The sequence below is a fragment of the Desmodus rotundus genome, chromosome 5 (genome assembly GCF_022682495.2).
Source record: "Desmodus rotundus isolate HL8 chromosome 5, HLdesRot8A.1, whole genome shotgun sequence".
Classification (NCBI taxonomy): domain Eukaryota; kingdom Metazoa; phylum Chordata; class Mammalia; order Chiroptera; family Phyllostomidae; genus Desmodus; species Desmodus rotundus.
This window is the reverse complement of record NC_071391.1, coordinates 1,691,933-1,714,452: the sequence shown is the minus strand read 5'-3', so window position 1 is coordinate 1,714,452 and position 22,520 is coordinate 1,691,933. Positions and strand designations below refer to the sequence as shown.

At 60.7% G+C, this 22,520-nt stretch overlaps 1 protein-coding gene across 2 annotated transcripts in view; it reads right to left on the bottom strand.

Moving 5' to 3' along the window:
• The window catches only part of KCNQ1 (potassium voltage-gated channel subfamily Q member 1), a 254,249-nt gene that overhangs the window by 33,860 nt on the left and 197,869 nt on the right, over positions 1–22,520 (bottom strand). The window contains exons 15-16 of one of the 2 annotated variants that reach the window (XM_053925872.2): positions 21,925–21,986; positions 13,569–14,812 (exon numbers count right to left, since the gene is read on the bottom strand). In XM_053925872.2, the coding sequence (XP_053781847.1) occupies positions 14,798–14,812; positions 21,925–21,986 (77 nt within the window). In that variant the 3' untranslated portion in view covers positions 13,569–14,797. Of the gene's footprint in view, positions 1–13,568; positions 14,813–21,924; positions 21,987–22,520 lie in introns of those variants that run through there. The other variant, XM_024574537.4, reaches the window with a different exon arrangement.

Sequence of the window (22,520 nt, the reverse complement as noted above, 5' to 3'; positions counted from 1 at the left end):
GGCTGCACCCGAGCGCACGTGACTGCGTTCTAATAAAACTTTATTGACAGAAACAGGCCGAAGGTCGGATTAGACAGGCTCGGGGGACGGAAGGAGTGAGGACCCTTTTCAGACTTGGTGGTTTTTCTCTGGTGAACCGTCTTTCCGGGGCTTTGCCCTCCCCAGTGCTTCTCTCGTAGATCCGGAGTCCTTCCACACGGACACCGTCTCTCCCAGCGTCGGCGGCCAGGGTGGGCAGGCTTGGGGACGGCGGCAGCCCCTGCGAGGAGCCTGGCTCAGCCTGATGCACTGAGGCCAGGGGGCCACTGTGACCGCTGCCCAGGGGCAGGAGCTCTCCAGCCGAGGACGGCCACCACGCACACACTCTCCCAGGTCCTGCATTTGAAGTGGTTTCAATTTTACAACAGCGGCCTGACCACCTTTGGCACTTTGTCGTGTGCCAGCAGAGACCCCTGCCATAGTTTGCCCCTAAGTAGCCGGGTCGGCACCTGTCTCCTCCCCGATCGGACGTGTTCTGGGTGGCACCAGGTGGCCTGGGGACAGATCATCCCTGACGCCCGTGCCTCTGTCCCCTCACACGTACGGCAGGAAGAACGGCAGCACCAGCTTCGTGGGAGGCACCACGCGCTTGCCGGGCGCGGGCCTGGTCTTCCTCGGTCTCGGAGCCTGAACCTGTCCAAGTGGCTTGGCTTTCTGCATCGGGCAGGGCAGCCCCATCCTTTGGTTACTTCCCCCGGGCATACCAGGGCTGTTTTCCCCTCTCGATCCTAGTAGGTGCTCCGGAACCACGCCGTGAAGCTAAAAACAGCTAATGTGAACCTAAAACGGAACCTGAGGCCAGTGCGGGGCGTTCCGGCACCCAGGGCTCTGTGGGCCGGGGCCTCTCTGCTCCGGCCATCCCCACCCACGTCACCGGGCCCCGTACCCCCGGGCCACGGTCGGTCTGCCCGGTCAGTGGGTGTGCGGTTCCCACACAGGTGCCCAGGCGCCAGCTGCAGCCTCACCACTGATAGCTGGTGGCCCCAGAACTTCCTGTGTCCCCGTTTCCCTCCTGCCCAGCGACATCCCGGAGGCCTGAGCCGAGAGCAGTGGAGCGTGGAAAGGCCGAGTGAGGAGCAGCTCAGCCTCCTCGAGGTGCAGCTTTCGTTCTCCCTGGGCCGAGATGGCCCCCGCCACGCCCGGCAACTTCTAACTGGCTACTGGCTGCCGGGGACTCAGCGGCCCCTGGCAGAGACACGGCGGATCTAGGATGGCGGACGCAGCTCCAGGTCCCCCCAACCCCCGTGGGCACGACGGCAGCTCTCCCTGCCCTTGGCCTTAAGGTCCTTTCCGGTGGCCCTGCCATGTGCCAGCCCTGCCAGGGCTTGGAGTGAACGGGGGCTGCCAGGGGCTGGAGGAGGTCACTCCAGGTGGCCCTTTGGGCTGTGGAATTGGTGGCGGGAGCCAGTGGCTGGTGAGGGGGCACTCCAAGTCCGTTGGGACAGTGGGTGAGGGCCGCTGATGGGGCCAAATTGACGGGGATGAGAGGGTAGGAGAGAGGCCGGGGGTGGGGGGAGCAGTGGGTGTGGCTGAGGGGACAGAGGAGGCAGGGCCCAGTACCACCCTGGGCAAGTCTGGGCACTGGGGGGGGCAGGTTGCAGGCGGGCTCAGGGAAGGCCGGCCAGACCCAGGGCCCTGCACTGGGGAGCAGCACGCAGAGTCTGAGGCCTGACCGCAGCGCCGCTCTGTCCCCTGGGGCCAGACCAGGTGGGCTTGATGTGGCTGAGAACAAGGACTGGGAGGGACTGGGGCCTCACCGTCCCCGGCTGGCCACAGGGGAGGGAAGATGAAACCAAGGTGAGGAATCCACTATGCCCAGCACCATGCAGATAAATTCACCTTCTGTCTCAGAGAATGCAGGACGCCCCCACCCCCTTCCCCACCACTGAGGTGAAATAAAGCCCCAGCCCCTGCCGCAGCCCCTCTGTGCAACACCCGCCGGGGACCCAGACTCCGGGGGCCGGTGCAACGGCAGAGTGTGGCTCAGCCCAGGGCCTGCGCAGACCGGCCGTCACCACCTGCAGGGGCCGTGTGCGCTGACTTGGAGATTGCTGTGGCCCTGAGGGACCAGGACATGCGGTGTCCCCAGCTCTCCCCTCCCAGACCTGCTTCTCACCCCAGGACCTCGAATGGAGGGTGTGTATGGGGGGCCTGAGGGGGGCTGGGCTTCACACTTGCCCTGGTGGGGGAAGGAGGTAACGGACTGCACTGTGTCCCCCCAAGCCTGATGCTGAGCTGTGACCCCGGTGTGACTGTGTTTGGAGAGGAGGCCTTCGGGGAGGTGAGGAAGGCTCCTGAGGTCACAGGTGGGGCCTGGTCCCTAGCACTTGTCCTCACAGGAAGAGGGGACGATACGAGCGCTCTCCCCGCTGTGCACAGAGAAGCCAGGGGACACAGGGCTAGCTGGGAAGTGAGCCGAGCACCTCCAGCCCTGCGGGCGCCTTGGCCTCGACCTCCGGCTGATGTCTAGGCCGCCTCGTGTGTGGAGCTGTGTTACCACGGCCTGCGCTGACTGGGGGCGCCGGCTGGGAACGCTGGCTGGGAGCGAGATGGGGAGCTGCGGCCAGCATGTGGGGCAGGGGCTGTGGAGGTGACCAGAGGAAGCTGGGTGGGGCACGCTGCCTGAGCCCTTTGCACCAGGAGGGAAGGAGCTCAGGCCTCCAGAGTGTGGGAGGGTCCCAAGCTGCCTCCTGCCCTCCAGCCAACCCTGCCCCATCTCGGCCGTGAGCAGGGCCGTCCAGCCACCAGGCGGCCTGCCTCCACCCTTCACCAGCGCTGGCGCAACCCAGGCCTCCCATCACCAGCTCCTGCCCTGGACGCCTCCCTGACCCCCCGGCCTCCCTGTTCTAGAAAATTCTGAGCATCTGCAGCGGGCTCCCCTCCTCACCCGTCCCAGGCTCAGAGCCTGGACAGACTAACGCTCCCCTTCCCCCTCGGCTCCAGCTCGCCTGCTCTCCGAGGCCTGCCACGTGGCGTTGTCCCAAACTTGAAAAAGCCTGCCTGCCAGTCACCCCTGGTGGATGCTGTGTACCTGCTCTGGGGGGCAACACGGAGCACCCTCAACCCTCCAGCCGCCCTGGATGCTCTCCGCTCATACTACAGGGCTGCGGAAACAGAGGCAGAGAGAGGCTACGCAGTGAGCCTACCAGGGCTGGAGCAGCCTGCCCCCGCCCCCACCAGCCTGCTTTGCCAACTGGGGCCCAGAGGGTATGTCCACTCAGACTGCGGGTCCTGGGGGCTCTGTCTCAGCAGTGCACCCGACTCTGGTGCTCCTGGCCCCCTTCCGGGGCCATATGTGACGTCAGAGGGGGCAAAGCGAGGGGTTGCTGCTGGGAGTGTCCAGGTTCTGCCAGAAGCAGGGGCACAGGGGCTCCTGGAGCTCCGAATGAAGGTGTGGAAGTCACACCCACCCATGGCCACACCCCTCAGCGGCCACTGGAGCCCTCCACATAGCCTGCCAAGGGGTCAGCTGGCCTCTACTTGGCCATGCCCTGTGACGGGGGACTCACCCCCACTCTGTACAGGTCTGACCATGGAGAACATTTGTAAGTAAATGCTCCTGACACAGAGATTCCACTCCTGGAAAGTGAGGCCCAACAGCAGGGGCAAGGAGCGGGAGGGGTTTGCTGGGACTGGATGGTGGTGAGAACCCTGAATGGCTCCAGCTCAGCTCTGGATATGGATGGGTGCACACCCCTCAGAACACCCTCCGCCACATCCACCTACAGACTCGCCCGCACGCGACCGGGAGTGACCTCCGAGCCCACCACAGACCACCACCCAGAACCACTGCCCTGGCAGCACGGCCCTCAAGGGTCCCTCGCTCACCCCGCTGCAGGCCCACTGGCCTCCTTTCCGCCCCAGACCCATTCCTGCCCCAGGGCCTCGGCGCTGGCTGTCCCCTCTGCCTGGAGCCCTCCTGCCAGGTCCTGCCTCTGTCCCGGCCCCAATTCAGGGTCATCAGTCAGGGAAGAGCTGCCCAGATCTGGGGTCCAGTCTCGTGTCCCTGCTCCGTCACCGTTCCTTCCTTCGCAGGGACACCCCTCCTCCCCTCCGCCCCCACCCTGCCCTACTCCCTGCCCGGTTCTCGGCCCTGCTGGCCCCTTCCCCTGATGTTACCCCAAAAGTCAACCCGAACCAGCCCCAAATTAAGCAAACGCTCTTGTACAAATCAACCGGGCCCCGGGCCGCGGAGGCGAGAGTTCAAACAACGCAACCAATTTATAGACAATTTTCTCTGTGACGATTAAGTTACATTTTCCCCAATAGCTGCTTAATTTTCTTGTCAAAAATACACAGTTTTCACATTTGTCTCGCTGTGAGGGTAATTAATTTCCAGACCATAAGTAAGAACTTAATTTGATACCTGCAAGGATTATAAACGATTTCAAGCTGTTGTTTACATGAAATCAGGAGAGATTCGTTCTGTTTGCAATTATGTTAATGAGGAAATGGAGTGGGTACATTTTTGCTCCTGGGGAACTCAGCATCATTCTGCTGTTTCTAACGAATTCGTACACAGGGCCCTGCTGTGGCGGCAAGCCCTCCAAGGCTATTTTTAGGGTGACCCTGGCTGGCGAGGGGCCCTGCTGAGTGGCGAGTGCACCAAGGAGGCTGTGGTGGGGATGGCCCGGTGACCGGGCGGGTAAGCTCGGGCCCGGGCTGTCCCCACGGTGTTTGCAGTGAGCCAGGCCTGCGGGCGGGACAGAGGAGCCTTCTCCGAGACCCCTTCCGGCAGCGACAGAAAGACAGACACAGTCAGGACAGACTCTGCAGCCCCCTGGGGCACCCAGAGCCCCGCCTGCTGCCTTGCACACACCGCGTGTTCACAGAGGCCTCCCAGGAGGGCACGGCGCAGGCGGGGCTCAGGGTGTGGGAAGTGTCACGTGCCTGATGGGGAGCTGGGCCACGCCGTGACGGCCACGTGGGCCCTGCCATGCAGACAGGGAACCTTCACCACACACATGGGTGGCCAGAGGCTCACGGGGCAGGACCCCTGGGCCCCAGGGAACAGGCGGCAGGTGCAGTGCATACATGGCCAGGGGTGCTGTTGGGGGCCTTTGGGGACCTGGGGGCAGAGGGCCGGTGGAACCTGGACCCAAATCTAAGGAGAGCCAGGGAGGTGGTCCCCAGCACTGGCCCAGCCTCCTGCCTGCCCGCCCAGTGGGGGACGCAGGAGGAGAGGGCTCACTGGCAGTGTGACCTGCCGGCCCATGCGGCCCGTCCCTGGCTGGCTGTCGTGGGGGCAGCAGGGGCTGGGGCTGACATGCGGCTGGCCCTCCCCTTGCCAGGCCGTCAGAGCGGCGGGTGGAATCCTTGTGAATCCCAGGGGCTGGAGACAGCCCAGGTGAGGCGGGAGCAGTGGCCACTGTGGCCCCGTGGGGATGGTCTGCCACCACTGGCCACCAGCCCTGTGCTGTCATGTCTGTCCCCATGGGTCCTGCTGCCCTTTGCTGGCCCTTGGGGGTCAGTTCTGGGACAGGCTCCAGGCCCTTGCCCCCCGGCCACAGGAACCCCTGCCTCCCAGGTCATCCTCTCCTCTGCTTGCTGGGTGGTACGTTCCGAGGGGAAGGGACCAGCTGTCCCCTCCTGCGTGCCGTGGTGGCCCCAGCCCGTAGATGGTGCCCGTGGCCACAGGCGAACGCCTGCCGTGTTGCAGAAGGAGCCCATTCTGGGCTTCCTGGCTCTCGGCTCCCGTGACTTCTGGTCCCTCTGTCCAGACCGGAAGGGCCCCGCTGTGTGGGACACCCATGAATTTGGGAAGGCGCAGGGCCGGGGGACACCTCCATGGTGCCCTATGCATGTAATTTCCACCCTGGCCATGGGATGTGGCCCTTCTTGTCAAAGGCTACATCAGAAACCCTTGGACCTGAGACCCGATGAGTCTGCCAGGTGGGTCCAGACGGACCCCACGTGGACGCCTGTGAGGCAGGTCCCATGTGCTGCGGGGGGCCCTGCCCCGGTCTCATTGCATCCCCGCCATGAGTGTGACTCCCGTTCTGGGGGGCCAGGAGTGACCAGGTGACAGGGGGCTTCTGGGCGTCGGTACCTTGCCCAAGGCCTCACATTACCCTGAGGCGCCCCCACCGGGGGGTGGGTGCTGGTGGTCGGGCTGAGAGGGGGTAGGCGGGTCCTGCTGGAGACAGTGTCCCTATGTGGTGGCAGGCCGGCTGGCCACCTCACTGCCCACACAGATGGCTCTTTATATGTAAGCCCTGGCCTGCAGCTCCTGGCCTGCAGGAAGCAGAGGGGGCTATGCGGCCGCCCAACCTGCACCCTGCACAGGGAGGCGCTGGGCAGGGAGCGGGGAGGGGCCCCAGATTCCCCTGCAGCCACGCTTGCCCCTCTTCAGTCTATTCTCCACTGGGCCCGATTCACGCAGCTACAGACAGGAGTTGGAGCGCGGCCCTCCTTGGCCCGAGGCCCCCACCCTGCTCCAAGTGACATCTCAGTCCCTCCAGTGTCTCCCAGGGCCGGTGGCCTACCCCTGGGCTCCCCCTTCACCCGTGGCTCCGGCCACACCACTGCCCGGCGGCTGCCCAGACAAGCCAGGCGGTCCTACCCCAGGGCCTTCACACTTACTGTGCTCTCTGCCCTGAACCTGCTCCCCGAACACCCACCTGCCTCGCTCCCTTGCTCCCCGAGACCCTTTCTGCAGACCAGAACACCCTCCAGCCTCCTTTCTGAAGCCCCCCATCCTGCCCGGACACAGAGGGAGTGTGGTGGAAGGCCTTGCCCCTCGTTCTGCCCTAGGCCCTTCTTGCCTTCCTGAGAGGGGGCCTGTGAGGGAGCCTCTGTTCGGGGCAGTTCCCGGGGGGTCAGGCCTATAGGCACACCCCACATGCTGCTGGCCTGGTCCTCCTGCTGGCTCCCATCTCACAGACGAACATCTGGGGGGTCAGAGGGGCCCCCCGTTTGTGGCACAGGCCTTGCCAGTCAGCCCTCCCTCCTCCTGCAGCCTCTTCCAGATCTGGGGAGGGTTCGAGCCGCTGCTCCAGGCCGAGTGCCACGGTGGAGGAGGGGACGCGCATGGAGGCATGAATGGAGGCCCCGGCGGTGACTAGGGCGGGGAGCAGCGGATGAGGAACGGGGTGGGGAAGGAGCACGCTGCCAACCCAAACAGCCCAGCGCGCCTCGGCCCCGGGTTTAATCCACAAAAATTTCCATCTGCCTCTGGAGCGCTCGGAACCTGGGCAACGACAGGCCCGCCGCTCTCGGCAGAATAAACAGCAGCGCCGCACGGCCCGGCCCGTGGGTCGGCGTCCAGCTCCCGTCAGCGGCCATGTTGGGGCCCAAGATTCGGATTCGGGCCTCGGGGAGCAGGTTGCCCGGCTCGGCCAGGGTGGCTTTGTGGCTGTGGACCTGCTGGCATCCACCTGCCACCCAGCACCGGGAGGCCGAGGGCTGCACTCCGACCCCATCGCCCCGGGCCACCCTGATGCCACCCAGTGCCCGCCCCTGGGTGCCCCCAGCCAGCCCTGCAGACCCTGGGCGGGGGGGAGGTGGCCCCCAGGCCCCGCTGCCTCCTGCAGTGGTCAGAGTCGCACAGCCGGGCCCAGGGCGGCTGCCCCTTCCAGCGGGCCCCCTCCCTCGGCCCTGCCTCTGGGCTGGGACGTCCATTTTTGGTGGCCATCAAGCCACTGCTTAATATGCAGCAGCGCCGGCCGGGGGCAGGCTGTGCCCTGACCCGCAGGGTGACGAGTTTGAAAAAGGGCGCATTTTGATCAAAATGCATGTTTTCCTGAGGTTGGCCAAGGCAGCCGGGCAGGGTTTGCCGCAAAGACCAGGCCAGGGCGCCCCGGGCAGGCCCTGGACGTGCCCGGTCCCCCGCCCCCGCAGCCGCAGGTCCCCAAGGAGCGCCGTGCACGCACCCGGGCCGGGGACGCACGCCGCCAGTGCCTGCCAGGGCAGCCGCGCTCGCAGTCCACCCGCAGACGCTGACAGGGACTTGGAGCTCAATTTTTAAAAATGTAAGCTTCCTTTCTGGCCTATAAATAGAGTCATTCAGGAGAGGCCTCGTTGTGGGGACCGTCACCCAGACAGATGGGAGAGAAATGCCCAGGAGAGGCGGAGGGGTGCAGAGGGGAAGAAAACCCTTTGCTGGGGGTGGGGGGACTACCGAGAACGTGAACCGCAGGAGGCCGGGGGGCGTCTGGGGAAACTGAGGCTGGACGCAAGAGGCCTGTCCGGGGCCGTGTGGCGTGGCCAGGGCGGAGCTTCATCATTCAGCATTTCTTCCTGGGAGGCCCTGCGTTGGGTGCCGCTGCCCCCGAGGGGGAATCCACGAAGGCTGGCTGGGCCCAGGCAGGGGTGAGCTCTAAGGCCAGCCTTCCTGCCTCTGGCACGCACGTTGGGAGGCCCTGCCGGGCACGCTGCCCCGAGGCCAGCTCCAGGTTTCAGCTCCAGGCCCAGTGTCAGCTCTGACCTGCCTCCCGCAACTGTGGCCTCTTGGCAATGAAACCCCTAGATACCACAGGGGCCCGAGGGTGTCCCCTTGATGGATGGAAGGGTCCAGAATGCCTGCAAGTCCCTCGGAGGTCACCTGACTGACGCCCCCATTGCAGGGATGGGGAAACAGAGTACTGGAAGCAGGCGGGAATGTGGTTTTACAATCTCCCACAGAACTTCGGTGCACAGAGAGGACTGGGACGTGTCTGCTGTTGGGCTGCCCTGACACCTCCATGCTGTGACAGGTCACCCACGTCTCTGACCTCAGCGAGCGGCGCCCTGGGGAGGCGGCCCAGCCCTGCAGACAGAGAATCCAGCTCCAGCCCTGTCACCAGAACTGTGGGGACAAGGGAGGAGTGAGGAGGGCTCAGACGGCGAGTTGACCACGGCCTCCCCCGTCGCCCCGTTTGTCCCCTTTGTGTGAGCCCGGCTGCTGCAGACCACGGGGTGCCAGTCCGTGCTGGGGCCAGAGGGCCAGACACGGTGTCCTCCCAGGCCTCTCCCCTTGGGTGTTCCTGCGTCTCTGACCCACGGAACGATAAGCACACGGGCCCCTTGGGGGCTGGGCTGTTGCTCTAGGGCACCCGCGGGGCCATGCTCAGCCCCACAATGGCTGGCCACTGACATGGGATCTTGGAAAGGGCTATAGAGGTGAATTACGGGGTGGGTGAGAACAGGTCGGCAGCGGAGGCCACCTCACAGTCAGGTGGCCAGGCCCCTGCCTCTGGAAGCACATGGGTGGACAGACATCCTATCACATGGACACTCCAAAGCTTTCCACACCTCCCGTTGAGTTGGGGAAAATGGTGGTCCTGCTGGGACTACATCCCCCAGACTCCTCCGAGTGGGGGCACGTGACTCGTTCTCACCAATGGGATGAGTAGAAGGAATGTGTGCTTTGCTTCTGGGCTGGAGAAGTTAAGAGCCCGGCTGGTCTACAAGCCTAGGAATGGCCTTGTTTCAAACGTCAGTGTCCCCATCTTGGCCCAGAGAGAGCCTCAGGGGAAGGAGGCTCAGGCCAATGACCAAGACCTGGGTGGTGGGTGCTGGGTGAGCCCAGAGCCTGGGGAGGGGCCTCAGAGGGAGGGGGCCATAGGCTGGTGAGACAGAGGGCGAATCCTGGTGGGACCCCAGCTGACACAGGGCCCAGGACCTGAGCAGGAGGCGTGGGCGTGGTTTTTGTGAACCCGGGATCCCTCTCTCGGCATCTTAGGTTTGTCGCTGAGCAGCTCAAGAAAGTCTCCTCCAGAGCAGCGGACCCCCATGGGGCTGCCCGAAGTCCCACACCTGGGCGGAGTCTGCACTTGCTCACCTCCGGCGGCTCTTACCGACTAGAGCGGGAGGGACGTCCTCCCGTCCTCCTGTGTAAGTCCCTAACCCGGAGCTCCGCTTCCTGGAGGTGGAGATGCTAAGTCAAAGGGGACACATATCTTTTTTTTTTTTTTTTCAAATTATAAGAGAAAGCTTATTTAGAAAGTTGCAGAGGTAGTAGAAGTGAGCCAGCCGGGCTGCGTGGGCTCAGGTAACAAGTCACAGAGGCAGAAGACGGGCCCTGGGAGCTCAGGGGAGAGGCAAAGGTCACCAGGTCGTGTGGTCAGGGGAAGGAGAGGGGCAGGAAAGACGGGTGGGCTTCCGGGAGGGAGAGCGCGCCCGGGCACGTGTGTTGTTGATGGTAGCACACAGATGTTGCCGCATTCCTCTCCAGAAGCTGTGACTGCAGCGGGCACGTCCCCACCAGTTCCCCCACATCGGCACCAGCCCCGGGTATGACGACTTCCTCACACTCAGATGTCCGTGTGCATCCCCCAGCCACCAGTGAGGGCGGGCATCTCCCCACGGTGCTGCCGGCCAGAGCTGGGGCGGCACTGGAAAGGCGCCTCCTGAGCCGGGCTCCAGGCTGGGCCTTTGGGGCTACCGTGTCCGTGACCACGCCAGGCACAGCGGTCCAGGGGCCCCAAGCCGTCCAGACCACCAGGGCTTGACCGCAGGCTCCCTATGGCAGGGCAGCGGCCCATCGAGGGGGCCTCCTGGGCGCTGGCAGGGTGCGGGGGCTCCCCGGCAGGCCCGCCTACCTCTGCCCAGGAACGGGGGAGGTGGCGCTCCTGTCAAGCGACGCTTTCATTATAGGGTTATCTTTGAAACCCTAGACAAAACAGGGCTTGTGTGGTTTGACTGGAGAGCCAGCACCTCGGGACCTCGCCATCCACTAAGCCGGCTCCTCAGGAAAGAAAAAATACACGAACCTTAAAATAACCAGTTCCCAGAATAGCAACTAATGACGGCTTCTGAAGGGAGCCCTTTGATCGGGCAGAGCCCCACGCCTTCGCCTATTTACGGGCGTGTCACTCAAGAGCAGCTCACCAGTCAAGAGAGAAGTATTGGGGGGGCAGAGGAAAGTGGGGGGCTGGGCAGAGGCACGGGGAGCCAGGGAGCAGGGCCCGAGGTTCCCGATTGAGGTCGCCCGACTTTTTGCTGCAAGCAGCCCGGGCTGCATATGAGCTGCTCGATAAATTCAAGGTGGCCTGGTGCTGGGGGCAGGGGGTGGGTGGGGGCCAGAAACGCAGCCTCACGCTGCCAATGCTGCTGCTGCTGCTCCCACGGCCTCCTGAGAGCCCACGCGGAGGAAGCTGAGGCTGGCGGGAGACAGATGCGGGTATAAGGAGAATTCCAGGGGGGTGGGCCTCAGGGGCCTCGGGAGGTGTGGGCCATGGGCTTGAGGGGCTCAAGGGAGGGGAATTCAGGGGAGGTTCTAGAGAATGGGGGTGCCGGAGGGTCTGTAAGGACTAGTCCCTGTTGGGGGAAGGGGGAGATACCGGTTGACAAGATGCTGCTCCCCCACCCAGCCTCCCTTGTCGGCCCTGAGTCAGGCACTCCCTCCCCCTTGTCCGGGTCACACGCCGGCTGGAGCTGCCCGTCCAGGGGCCGCATGTCTCCCGAGCACTTGAAACGTGGCTCGTGAGACCGAGGAACTGAATTTTAATTTGATTTAATTTTAACAATTTCCCGTTCAAATGCAGACCCCCAATGCAGCTGCTGGAAAACTTTAGTTTTGGAATGAGTTAGGTGTGAGAATCTCCTTTTTAAACTGAAGTCCGTAGCATCTCGATGCAGACCAGGTCGCTCTCATGAAGGCTTAGCCTTCGAACCGCGAAGCACTCTGGCTTTTGCAGGAAGTGTCGACCATCCCAACACATTTTAAAATCCTGATCACAGATTGCAGCGATCGTATTTTCAATCTGTTAAATAAACTATACTATCACACAATGAATTCAGCCCTTTTAAACAATGTGGCTGTTAGAAAATTTTAAGTCATACCTGTGGTCACCGTGACGTCTCTCCTGGACGTCCTTGGCCGAGATCAGGGGCCAGCAAGCTTCCTGAAAGGGCCAGGCGGTGGGCATCACAGGTACTGAGGACCACACGCAGTCCCTGCAGCGCATTCTTCTGTTTGTTTCTTTACATTTTAAATGTGATAACTGGGGCCCAGGTGGGCCCAGTTGGGTCCAGGGGCCACCGTTTGCTGGCCCCTGGTCTAGAGGATCCTCGCTGAATCAGGCTGGCTGCTTTCAGCACAAGTTAGTGGGGGTTCCTTCCTCCCCGCGGGGAAGAGGACCACACATAGACCACCGTCCTTCTCAGTCCAGCGTGCCAGGGGCTGGCAGCCTGGCCCAGAGCCCTGGAGTCCCCGTACGAGACCCACGGGACCAGCGCAGACAAGACGCTTCTGCGGCCCAGCAGCTCCCAGTTCCGCAGGGAGATGGAACATAGAAGGGTCAGGGACCAGTCCAGGGGCCCGGGGCCCAGCCACCATGAAACCCAGGCTGCCCTTCCACGTCCCACCTTCGGAGCCCTCCCTCTGTCCCCTGCAGTGGCGAGCTAACCAGGGAATGAGGGGGGTCGGAGGCTGCACACACAGCATAAGTAGGATGAGCCTGCAGAGCATTTGAGGGGCCCCGAGGGCATTCAGGGAACCGAGTGAACTTGAGCTTTGGCTGTCATCGCCTCCCAGGCGAGGGGTGGCCAGGTATCCAAGCCCGGGCCTGCCCAGGTGGCAAGTCTCCCAGCAGGGCTCCGCGGAGCGCTGGGGCTTCAGCATGAGGGACAATGACTAGACACCCAGCCCTGCAGAATCTGTACGGAAGACCGCCTTGTCCTAGGAGGAGAGGAACCACGTCTGTCTGGAGGGGTCACGTCCACAGCGGGTCCCCGTTGGGCTGGAGGCCCACAGCACACCACCCTGGGGGGGCGAGGAAACACTGCCCCTTGAGCTTCAGCTGGCAGTACCCACACGAGCCCAGCAAGGACGAGGGGAACACAGATCTTCCGTGAGGGTCACACCGCTGCCCCGGGCCTCCGACATTCCCACTTACCAGTTTTAATATATACGGACTTACAATTAGAAAAAGAAAACCCTCCGAGGGCTGAAACTTCATGAATGACAGCAGAAAAACCCCAGCGGAAAAACAGAGAAGCAGACGCACCAAGACGGTAGACACCAGAAGGAGCAGGCACCAAAGAGAAAATAGCCATATTCATTTTGTGCAGGCAGTGTTTGAAGTTTAAATATACAAGCGAAGAGAAAAATACCAAAAAAGAACTATTAAGTATGAATAAGAACTAAATAGAATTTCCATAAATGGAAAAAGACGGAAGTTTAAAATTCTTTGAACAGAGTCAACCACGGATGAGACGCAGCTGAAGAAGTGACTGGCGAACTGGAAGGTGGATCGGGCGGCGGCGTCCAGAACACAGCGCAGAGGAACGAAGGCATTCTCGAAAAGCGGGGCGATCTAGAGGCATGGGGGATCGAGGGGGCCCACCACGTGTCTGATGACGGTTCCAGAAGGAGATGGCGCCCAGAAGTGACGTCCGAGGAGATGGCGGCCGACAGAAGCCTGACAGGGACAGAGGGAATCGCTGGGCTGCAAGCGGAATGGCCAGAAGGAGCTCCCTAGCACGTGTCTCGGTGAGGATGCAGAGCTCCGCGGTCAAAAGCAAGCCCGCCCGAGCGGCCGGAGGGGCCCCTTCCCCAGAGCCACCATCCGTCTTCACCGCTGTCCTCAGCGGTGACAATGGGGCCAAGCTACAGGTGGGAGACTTGGAGGTGCTGAGCGAAAAGGATTTGGTAACCCAGGGCCCACAGTTTGACGCCCAGTGGAAACATTGTTTCAGATTTCCCCTGAAGAAAATTCGAATGCCATCTCAGCCAGAAAGAAGTGAGCCCAGAGGAAGTTCTGCGACGAAAATAAATACTGAGACAAAGAGGCAAACACGCCGAGTGCGCAGACAGCACTGGTTATGAGTTGTGCAGTGAGAAAGAGACACGATGGGACTCAGAAATAAGTCAGCGGGAGAGTGAATGGCGCTGCGGCGTTTTAAGGTCCTTGTTTTATTACAGATGTGGGTTCAGATAGCAACGAACTCCGCTAGGTGTCCATTCAGAATGTTCTGATTAACCTCTCCCAGAGCGGCAATAGACTATACAGCTCCAAAACCAGTAGGAGGAGTGGAATGAGAAATAATCATTAATCCAACAAGAGGGAAGAAGGAGGAGCAAAATAAACATTAAAAAGTCTGGCCAGGCAGCTCCGTGGGTTGGAGTGTTGTCCTGTACCCCAAAAGGTTGCGGCTTTGATCCCTGGTTGGGGCATGTACGGGAGCCAACCGGCTGATACTTCTCTCTCTCTCTCTCTCTCTCTCTCTTTCTCTCTCTCTCAAATCAGTAGACATATCCTTGGGTGATGATTAAAAAAATGTTTAGTACAAATGGAAAGTACAAAATACACCGCTAGAAATCAACCCAGATTTGTTAGAAATTACATTGAGTGCAAGGGTATTGAATGATTAAAGACCCAACCATGCAGTGCTTACAAAAGTCACCTACAACGTGCCTAGGATTAAAAAGAATTTTCAAAGACCCGCCATCAAAATCAGAAAAGAACCCACAGGAAAACCACAGATCAATATCCTTTGTGAACAGACGTACAAACATTCTTCACAAACCCAAACCAGCAACACGTAGAAGAGATCATGCCCCTCAACCAACTCAGTGAACGCGCTACACCGCGTTCACAGAGTAAGGAACACAGACCACGAAACCATCGCTAAAGGTGCAGGTGGGCGCTGAGGAAGCCCGCCGTCCGTGTCTGGCGAGAGCTCCGACACCCAGGGAGTGGGGAAAACGCTCCCTGCCCAATAACCAGAACCTGCGCGACACCTGCAGCTGACCTCACACTTAATGGCAAATGGCTGGGTGCTTTTCTCTGTAAGATTTCCCCTGGCCACTTCTAGTCGACATTTTACTGGAAATTCAAGCCAGTATAATCTGAAAAAAAGAAAAGAAAAGAAAAGAAAAGAAAAGAAAAGAAAAGAAAAGAAAAGAAAAGAAAAGAAAAGAAAAGAAATGAAAGGCATCCAGATTGGAAAGCAAAAGGTAAAACTGTCTTTACTCACATCTCAGATCTTATATGTAAAGACTCTTAAGGCATCAATAACAATAACATTGACCAGAATTAATAACAGCAAAGTGACCGCTTGGAAGCTTGATATAAAAAGGTAATTGTATTTTTATACACTAGTAAGACACAATTCAAAAACAAAATAAAAAATTCCACTAACAATAGCATCAAAAATAATAACACATGTAAGAGTGTAGTTAACGAAAGATGTGTAAGATTTACCCGCTGAAAACCACAGAGCGCCACCGGACGGCCCGGAAGCAGAGCACAGGCAAAGGACGGCGTACCATGTCCATGAACAGGAGCCTCAGTAAGGAAGAAGTCAGTTTCTTCCCAATGGACCTCTAGATCCAACACCATCCTTCCTGAAAACCCTGCAGGCCCCCCCCCCTTTTTTTTTCTTTTTGTAGAAACTGACAAGATGATTCTAAAATTCACACAAAAATTCACAGGCTGTAGAAGGGGCAAGCCAACTTGGGAACGAGCAAAATTGGAGAGCCTGTCCCTCCTCACCTCACTCCCCCTGCGAAGCCGCAGCGACGCAGTCGGAGTGGTGGGAGACGAAGGGCAGGCACGTGGGTAAATCCCCCTGTTTCCTGTTTCCGCTCAGCTGATTTTGACAAGGGGGCCGTGAGGATGGAGGGGAGGAAACAGTTCTCTCCACAAAGGGTGTGGAGGCCGTTGATATGCATAAGCCAGAAACAAAAAACGAGCTTAGATTTTACCTAGAACACAACCCAAAATTAACTCCAAGTCAATCACAGTAAATGTAAGAGTTAAAGCCATAAACCTTCTAGAAGAAAACATTCGTGACCTTGGACTAGGCAGGGGTCTTCGGTACGACATTAAAGGCAGAGCCATACAAGGAAAGATGAATTGGACTTCATTAACATTGAAAACTTTTGTGTCTTAGCAGACATGATTTAAGTCAATGAAAAGACAGCCCCAGAAGGGGAGGGAATATTTGCAAGTCATGGACCTGATGAAGGACTCCATCCAGACCCACCACCAACCCCTACAACGGAACAACAGGGCAAACTGCTTAATTAGAAAATCAGCAAGGAGTTGAATCAACATCTCACTAAAGAAGGCCATGAATGGCTAATAAGCACATGAAAAGTTGCTGAACATCATTAGTGATTAGGGACATGCAAATCGAGCCCACAATGAGACACCCTTACACACTCAGGAGCGTGGAACAGAAGGAAGGGCACCGCTCCCTGCCCGGGCGCCGAGGTGGAGTGAGTGGGGGCCCCCCCGACGGGCGAGGCTGGCGGGAACTCAAGATGGTGCAGACCCTTGGAAAACAGTGGAGACTTTTTTGTAGCAAGTTAAACACAGACACACCCTATCGGCCGTCCTTTCCACTCGAGGCACCTAACCTAGAGACGTGAAAGCACACGTCCGCAGAAGCACTCGCAGGCAAAGGTCCGCGGCGCAGAGTCCACAATAGGCCCGAGCTGGAGGCAACCCGAACGTCCATCAGTGGGCTGCCGGGCATGCAGCACGGGCTCCCGCACCACACAGCACCATTCAGCTCCGCAAAGCGGGGATGTGCCTGCGGGGCGCCTCGACCCCCGCCCGCCCCTGTGAGAAAAGCCGATCACAAACACCACCCCTCGTTTGATGCCATTTATAGGAAAAACATCCAGAAAAGGCGAATTTCCAGCTTTAAAGAAATGGGAGGGTGCTGGGACAGAACACGCGGACCCGCGGTGGGCGGTGGCTGGGGGTGGGAGCCCACCAGGACTGCAGAGGGCGTTGGGGGGACTTGGGGGGAGGCGGTGCTGAAAGTGCTCTCCAGCTCAGTTTTGATCATGGTTGCAAACGATACATTTACTGAAATTTGTTGTACGTTTACACTGGGCGGATTTTATGGCATAAATTACATAAATTTTATGGCGTGAGTTACACCCCAACAAAGCTTTGAAAACAGTACAAACAAAATTATTCGTACGGCAGTGATAACAGACTATTACAAAGGGAGAGAGACTGCTGGAGGTAAAGAAGAGCTGTGTGCCGCAAACACGGGCTCAGCCGCGAACACAGAGTTTGAATGCCATGTGCACCTCATCATCCGCTCTGAAAACATACCAGGCAAAACTGGACAGAAACGTAAGGGAAACCAGACAATTTCTCCGTGAGAGCAGGACGTTTGATAGAGCAAGCGGGCCCCAGCTTTCCAGGGGGGACACCGCTTCCCCAGACAGTCGGCCAGCTTCTCCGGACGGACCCTCCACACCGGCGCGTGCCTGGCCTTCCAGCACAGGAGATGCCTTCAGCCAAACTGACCGCGTGCTGTGCCACAAAGCACACCGCCAACGTTTCCAAGGTCCCCTCCCCTCCCACAACACAGGGGACACCAGAGAGCCCCCAGCTCCATCTCGCCGATGTGACCGTCCTGGTAAATAGCTCCCGGGAAAGACAAGGGCTCCGAATGGGGGTTAGGAACACGACCAAGAGAACAAACGTGCGAAGCAGATGCTCTGTGATCAGAACTGGAGGGGGTGCGGTCTCAGTGGCGTTTGGAGGGGAAGCGTCCACGTGTGTGCCTTAGACATCCGCAAAGGCTGAAAAGCAGTAATCGTCCAACCGAAGGAGTCAGAGGAAGGACAATATATCAAGGCCGAATAAACAGCAGGAAGAAGACAAAGGGAAGGAATGAAGCAAACGAAACCTTCAACAGAAGCAACAGGGGCCGAGGGTCGTTGAAAATATTCACACAATTGCATGGGCTGGTGGCTCGGTTGGTTGGAGTGTTGCCCCCATACACTGAACGGTGGTGGGTTTGATCCCCAGTCAGGGCTTGTTTGGGAGGCAGCTGATCAATGTTTCTCACACTGAAGTCTCTCTCTCTCTCTCTCTGAAATCAATAAACATATCCTTGATAAGGATTCTTTTTTAAAAAGAAAATAATACAATGGGCAAATACCTGGCAAGTCTGAGCGACAGAAAAACAAGTAATGGCCCAAATAAACAATCTTGGCCATAAGGACGGGGCCCACCTGCTGGCCAGGCGGACATTATTTAGAGTGCCCATAAATGTGAACACTAAGATGAAGTGTGCAAATTCCTAGAACACACAACTTGTCACAGGGGCGGAGAGGAGAGACGGGGTGGCACCGCTCCGCAAGCACTCGAGCCAGGGCACCAGAGTGAAAAACCCTCCCACGCAGAAAATGCCGGCCCCAGATGCCTTTAACCGCCACGTTTCACCCAGCACGGGGGGGGGGGGGGGGGCATCAGAACATTCCAGAACACAGAAAGGTAGGAAACATTTCTCAGCTCACCCTGCCAGGCGCACATACCTTCGGTACCCCGAGGGGGGACGTCTAAGAAAGAAGCGTTCTCTTACGTACGCACAATATCTCGTGTAAATGTTGACGCACACATTCCAAAGACAACATTAGCAAGCGGGTTCAGTAGTGTTTAAGAAATAATATACAATGTGAAGGATTGGGGGGTGGGGCGAGGCCGCAGACCACAGAGATGTCTGGAAAAATAACCCAAGCAGGGGGTGATAAGGCCTCAACTCAGCAGGGGGGTTTGGGGCTGCAGTGCGGGATGAGCTGGGGCAGGGGCGGGGGCGGGCAGGGAAATTGTTGAGATTACATGTCTTGGGTTCTGGCTTGGGGTCTGGTGGACGGAAGGAGGGATAGAGTTGTGGGTCATGGGGCCTGCCTGGTCCGAGGGGTGGGGTCCAGGACCTCGAGGGCGGTGGCGGTCCCAGGCTGGAGAGCATTCCTGCCCAGAAGATGGTGGAAGGAGTGCTAGGGGGTGGGGGCCCCTGCCCACCCACCTCTGAACTGGGGCCTGGAAACTCAGGACTTCCCTGTGCCCGGCTCTGAGCCAGAACATTTCCGGCAGAAACAGAGAAGAAAGAAACCCGCCCCGCCCACTGAGCTCCTCATACCAGCAAGAGCAGCTCGAGCTGAGCTTGCAAAATAAACAGGGCTCAACGTAAACACTGCAGCAGGTCCTGGGGGCTGGCTAAGAATGTGCACGGGGGAGGGAGGCCCAAGCAGCCTGCTGGGGGCCCGGACGCCTGCCTCCCCAGCGAGCAGCCTGACCAGGAAGGGGCCGGAGGGCCCAGGCTGGGGCAAGGAGCCGGGCCAGGACTCCATCCCAGGGCCCGGCCAGGCGCCTGCCAGCTGTTGGAATCTCTGGGCCCCTGACCGCCACAGCCTGTGGACACCCCTGCTGCCTTGCCCAGCCCCCGCCTCTTTTCGAACAGACCCCCGTGTTTCTGGTGCCTGCTCTCTCCCTGTCCCTGGCCCCTGAGGGACCAGCTCACACCTAACCGGCTGTGTGTGACCTTAGGCAACGGCTCAACCCTTCTGGGCCTCGGTTTCTTCTCCTGGAAAAGAGGATTTATGGGGGCAAACGAGAGTCCTTCCCAGAGTAGAGAAGGCAATGGGAAGAGCACGAGGCAACCAGTGACTTTTAGACAGAAGTGAAGAGTGGGCCACAGCCTCTCCCTTCACAACCACGGGGAGGGCGGCTCCAGCGTCTGAAGGGAGGTCCGGGGGGCATGGGCTGGGGGGTGCTGTTTCTGCTTCCCCCAGCACCCAGAGTGAGGTGAGCCTGGACAGAGGCCAGGCTGGGGACAGAGGGCAAGGGGCCCCAGGAAGAAGGGCATCCTGAAGGGGGTGGGGCCTCTGGAGCAGAGCCCCCCCACTGCCCGGCGGGGGTCGTGATGAGGCGGCAGCACAAGGGACCCCTCTCTCCCACGTGCCCCTGGCCCAGACACAAGGAGAAGGGGCTCCTTGCAGGGAAACTGAGGCACCCCTGAGCAAGCCGAACTGGTCTTCCCTGTTATCCCCTGACCCACAGAATGACCTGCTCCCAAGAGTGGGGACCAGCGACCGTGTGCCCCAAAGGCCCCTGCCCCACCCCTCTCCAAGCCCCTTGCCCTGTGGCTGAGTGAGTGGGACTGGGATGGGACTCTGTAGGGGCCCAGGGCCCACACTGAGTGAGGAAGCAGTCGGGGGCCGGAGCCTCCGCTCCCACCGCCAGGGCCTGGCTCCCTTCCGGCCCCCGGCCAGCCGGGCGGGGGTGGGCAGGCAGGGGGGCTCTGGCTGGGGTGGGCAGCCGGCTGGCTGGGCCACCGCTGCAGGCCTGCCGGGCCTCCGAGGGCCGGGCGGCTGCTGGACTTCCCGCCCCGACTTCCCGCAGTCAGCAGGGCTGCGCAGAGGTCGTTTATGGTCCCGATGGCGGCGGCGATAACGGGGGGCCCAGGACGTGCCGCTCTGCCCTCTGGGCCTGGCGAGGCCCTTTCCCAGGGTCTGTCCCCAAAGGGGCCACCGGTCAGCGCAGGGGAGGGGCCGGGCAGGCTGAGCTGGCTGCTGCCCACTGTGAACTCCGCCCGGGCCCAGCCCTTCCCCCTTGGCCGCTGGACAGACAGCAGGGCAGAGGCTCAGTGGGCAGCGTGGCTCTGCTCACTGCCCCAAGACTGGGGCACGTGACTCCACCTCTGTGGGCAGCACAGGACGATGTCATCGGTGCGGACCGGTCTCCCCAGTGCCACATGTGCGGATGTCCCAGAGTCCACCCCTGCAAACTCTCTGCGGGGGCTTTGTTCTGAAACCTGGTTCGCGGGGACCCGGGACCCTGGAAGGGGCTTGCCTTTGTTGTTCCAGTCTGCAGAAAGGCGGGCAGTGACCAGCACCCCAAGGCCAGCGCTGGCCCCACTGCAGCACACCACAGGGACCGCGGCCCACCGCGGGCTGCGTCCGGGCTCTCAGAGTCCCGGGTGGCTGCTACTCCCGCCTGCGGAGGGACACTGCAGCCCACCCCCTGTCGCTTCCAGAGGACACCAGGCTCCCATCTGTCCTGAGAAGCCGTGGGTGGGCAGAGCCATAAGGAAGCCCCAGACAGAGCGGGGGCGGGGGGTAGAGGAGGGACAGGCATCTCTGGAAGATGGGAGGCGAGGCCGAATCCAGGGCTGCTCTAGGGCTGGGTGAGGGGGCTGGGGTGGGCCTCAGTGTCCCAGTCTTACTTCCCATCCTGCCAGCTAGGGACATGTCCCACTGGGCCATCTGCCTGTGAAAAGGGGGTCCCGGGTTGCCCAGGCCGGTGCCAAGCAAGGGGTCAAGGCATGAGCATCATGCCGCCCAGCGGGCACCTGGGCAGTGGTCCTCCCTCTCAGCCTGATCCCACTGCGGGTCTCCTGGCCCCAGGGCCAGCCGGGACGCAGCGCAGGGTGGGCCGTGCCCCTGCCCCACCTCCGCCCATGAACGTGGGCCAGAGCCAGGCGTTGCCAGGGAAACCCAGGGGCAGCACCCCTGCCCTACTGAAGCTCCTCTATTTTTAGCCTCCCAGCTACTCTCAGATAAAGTCTGAGGAGCCCCAGGAGCTGCTCGGCGAGATAACCGTCCGCTGCAAACCACAGAGACTTCGCAGGGCAGCCCTGCCGCTCCCCAGACCTCCCTTGGCTCCCTGGGTGCCCTGGCAGGGGCCGGGACGTGCGTGAAGCCTGGCAGGGAGGGGGCATCCCAGGGGCCCACTAGGGTCTTGGCCGACACCCCACACCTTCCAGCGCAGTCAGGACCCCGCACAGCCCTGCCTCCCCGCCCAACGCGCCCTTGATGCCCCTAAGTGACTCCAGAGTAGGGCCTGTGGGCACCGGGCGCCACTTGCCAGAGGTCAAGAACGCAGGCTGGCTGGACTTCGACAGCCTTCCTCCCATGGGGCCCGAGGCCCAGCCTGGTGGGGAGTGGACACGAGCCCCAAGCAGGGAGACCCTGGCGGGGCGTGTCTGCACTGAGCACAGGAGTGGGAGAGGGAGTGGGACGACTCCCTCCTGCTGCGCCGTCCACTTCCTGCGTGCCCGCAGCATGATTCAGGACGCAGCCTGGAGTGTGAGCGGCTGCTGTGGGGGACAGTGCGCAGGCCCCCAGGACGACGACCTCCAGGAGCAGTGCACGCTGCCCGCTGCCCGCTGCCCACTGCCTGTGTGGCCCAGGCTCGCCGTGCCTACCTTGTCTTCCACACGGTTCAGGCGGGCGCCGATGGTGTTGCTGCCTCGGTCCTTGCTCTTCTCTGCAGAGCAAAGAGCCCAGTCAGGGGTGCGTGTCAGCAGAGGCGGAGGGTGAGGCAGGGGACCCCGACTGGGTTTGGGGAGAAGGCTGACATGGGACCAAGGTAGCTGAGGGTAGACTGGCCGGATCCCACAAACTTATAGAAGTGCTTCTGTGGCAAGCACTGCAGGTGGGGCACAGTGGGGTGCGGGGGTACAGACGGTGGGGGGTGCAGCAAGGTGGGGTGTGGTGGGGGCCGGCGGCAGCCCCAGCCCTGCTGCACTCTGCCCAGCCTGTGACCTGCCAGCCTGTGACGCCTGCCGTCCTGCCGTCCTGGCCCCGTGTGAGCTGTGTCAGAGGCAGCCTCTGTCCCACCCTGTCCTCCCTGGTGTGACACACAGCCCAGTCTAGGGGACACAAGACGTCAAATCCCAGCTGGCCACAGTCGATGGCCCCTGGAGCTCTGGGCTGGCCATGCACCCCAGAGGGATATGCCCTGCCCAGGTCTCCTGCCCAGGCCTCCCACCCAGGGTCCGGGCCACGATTACAGACCCAG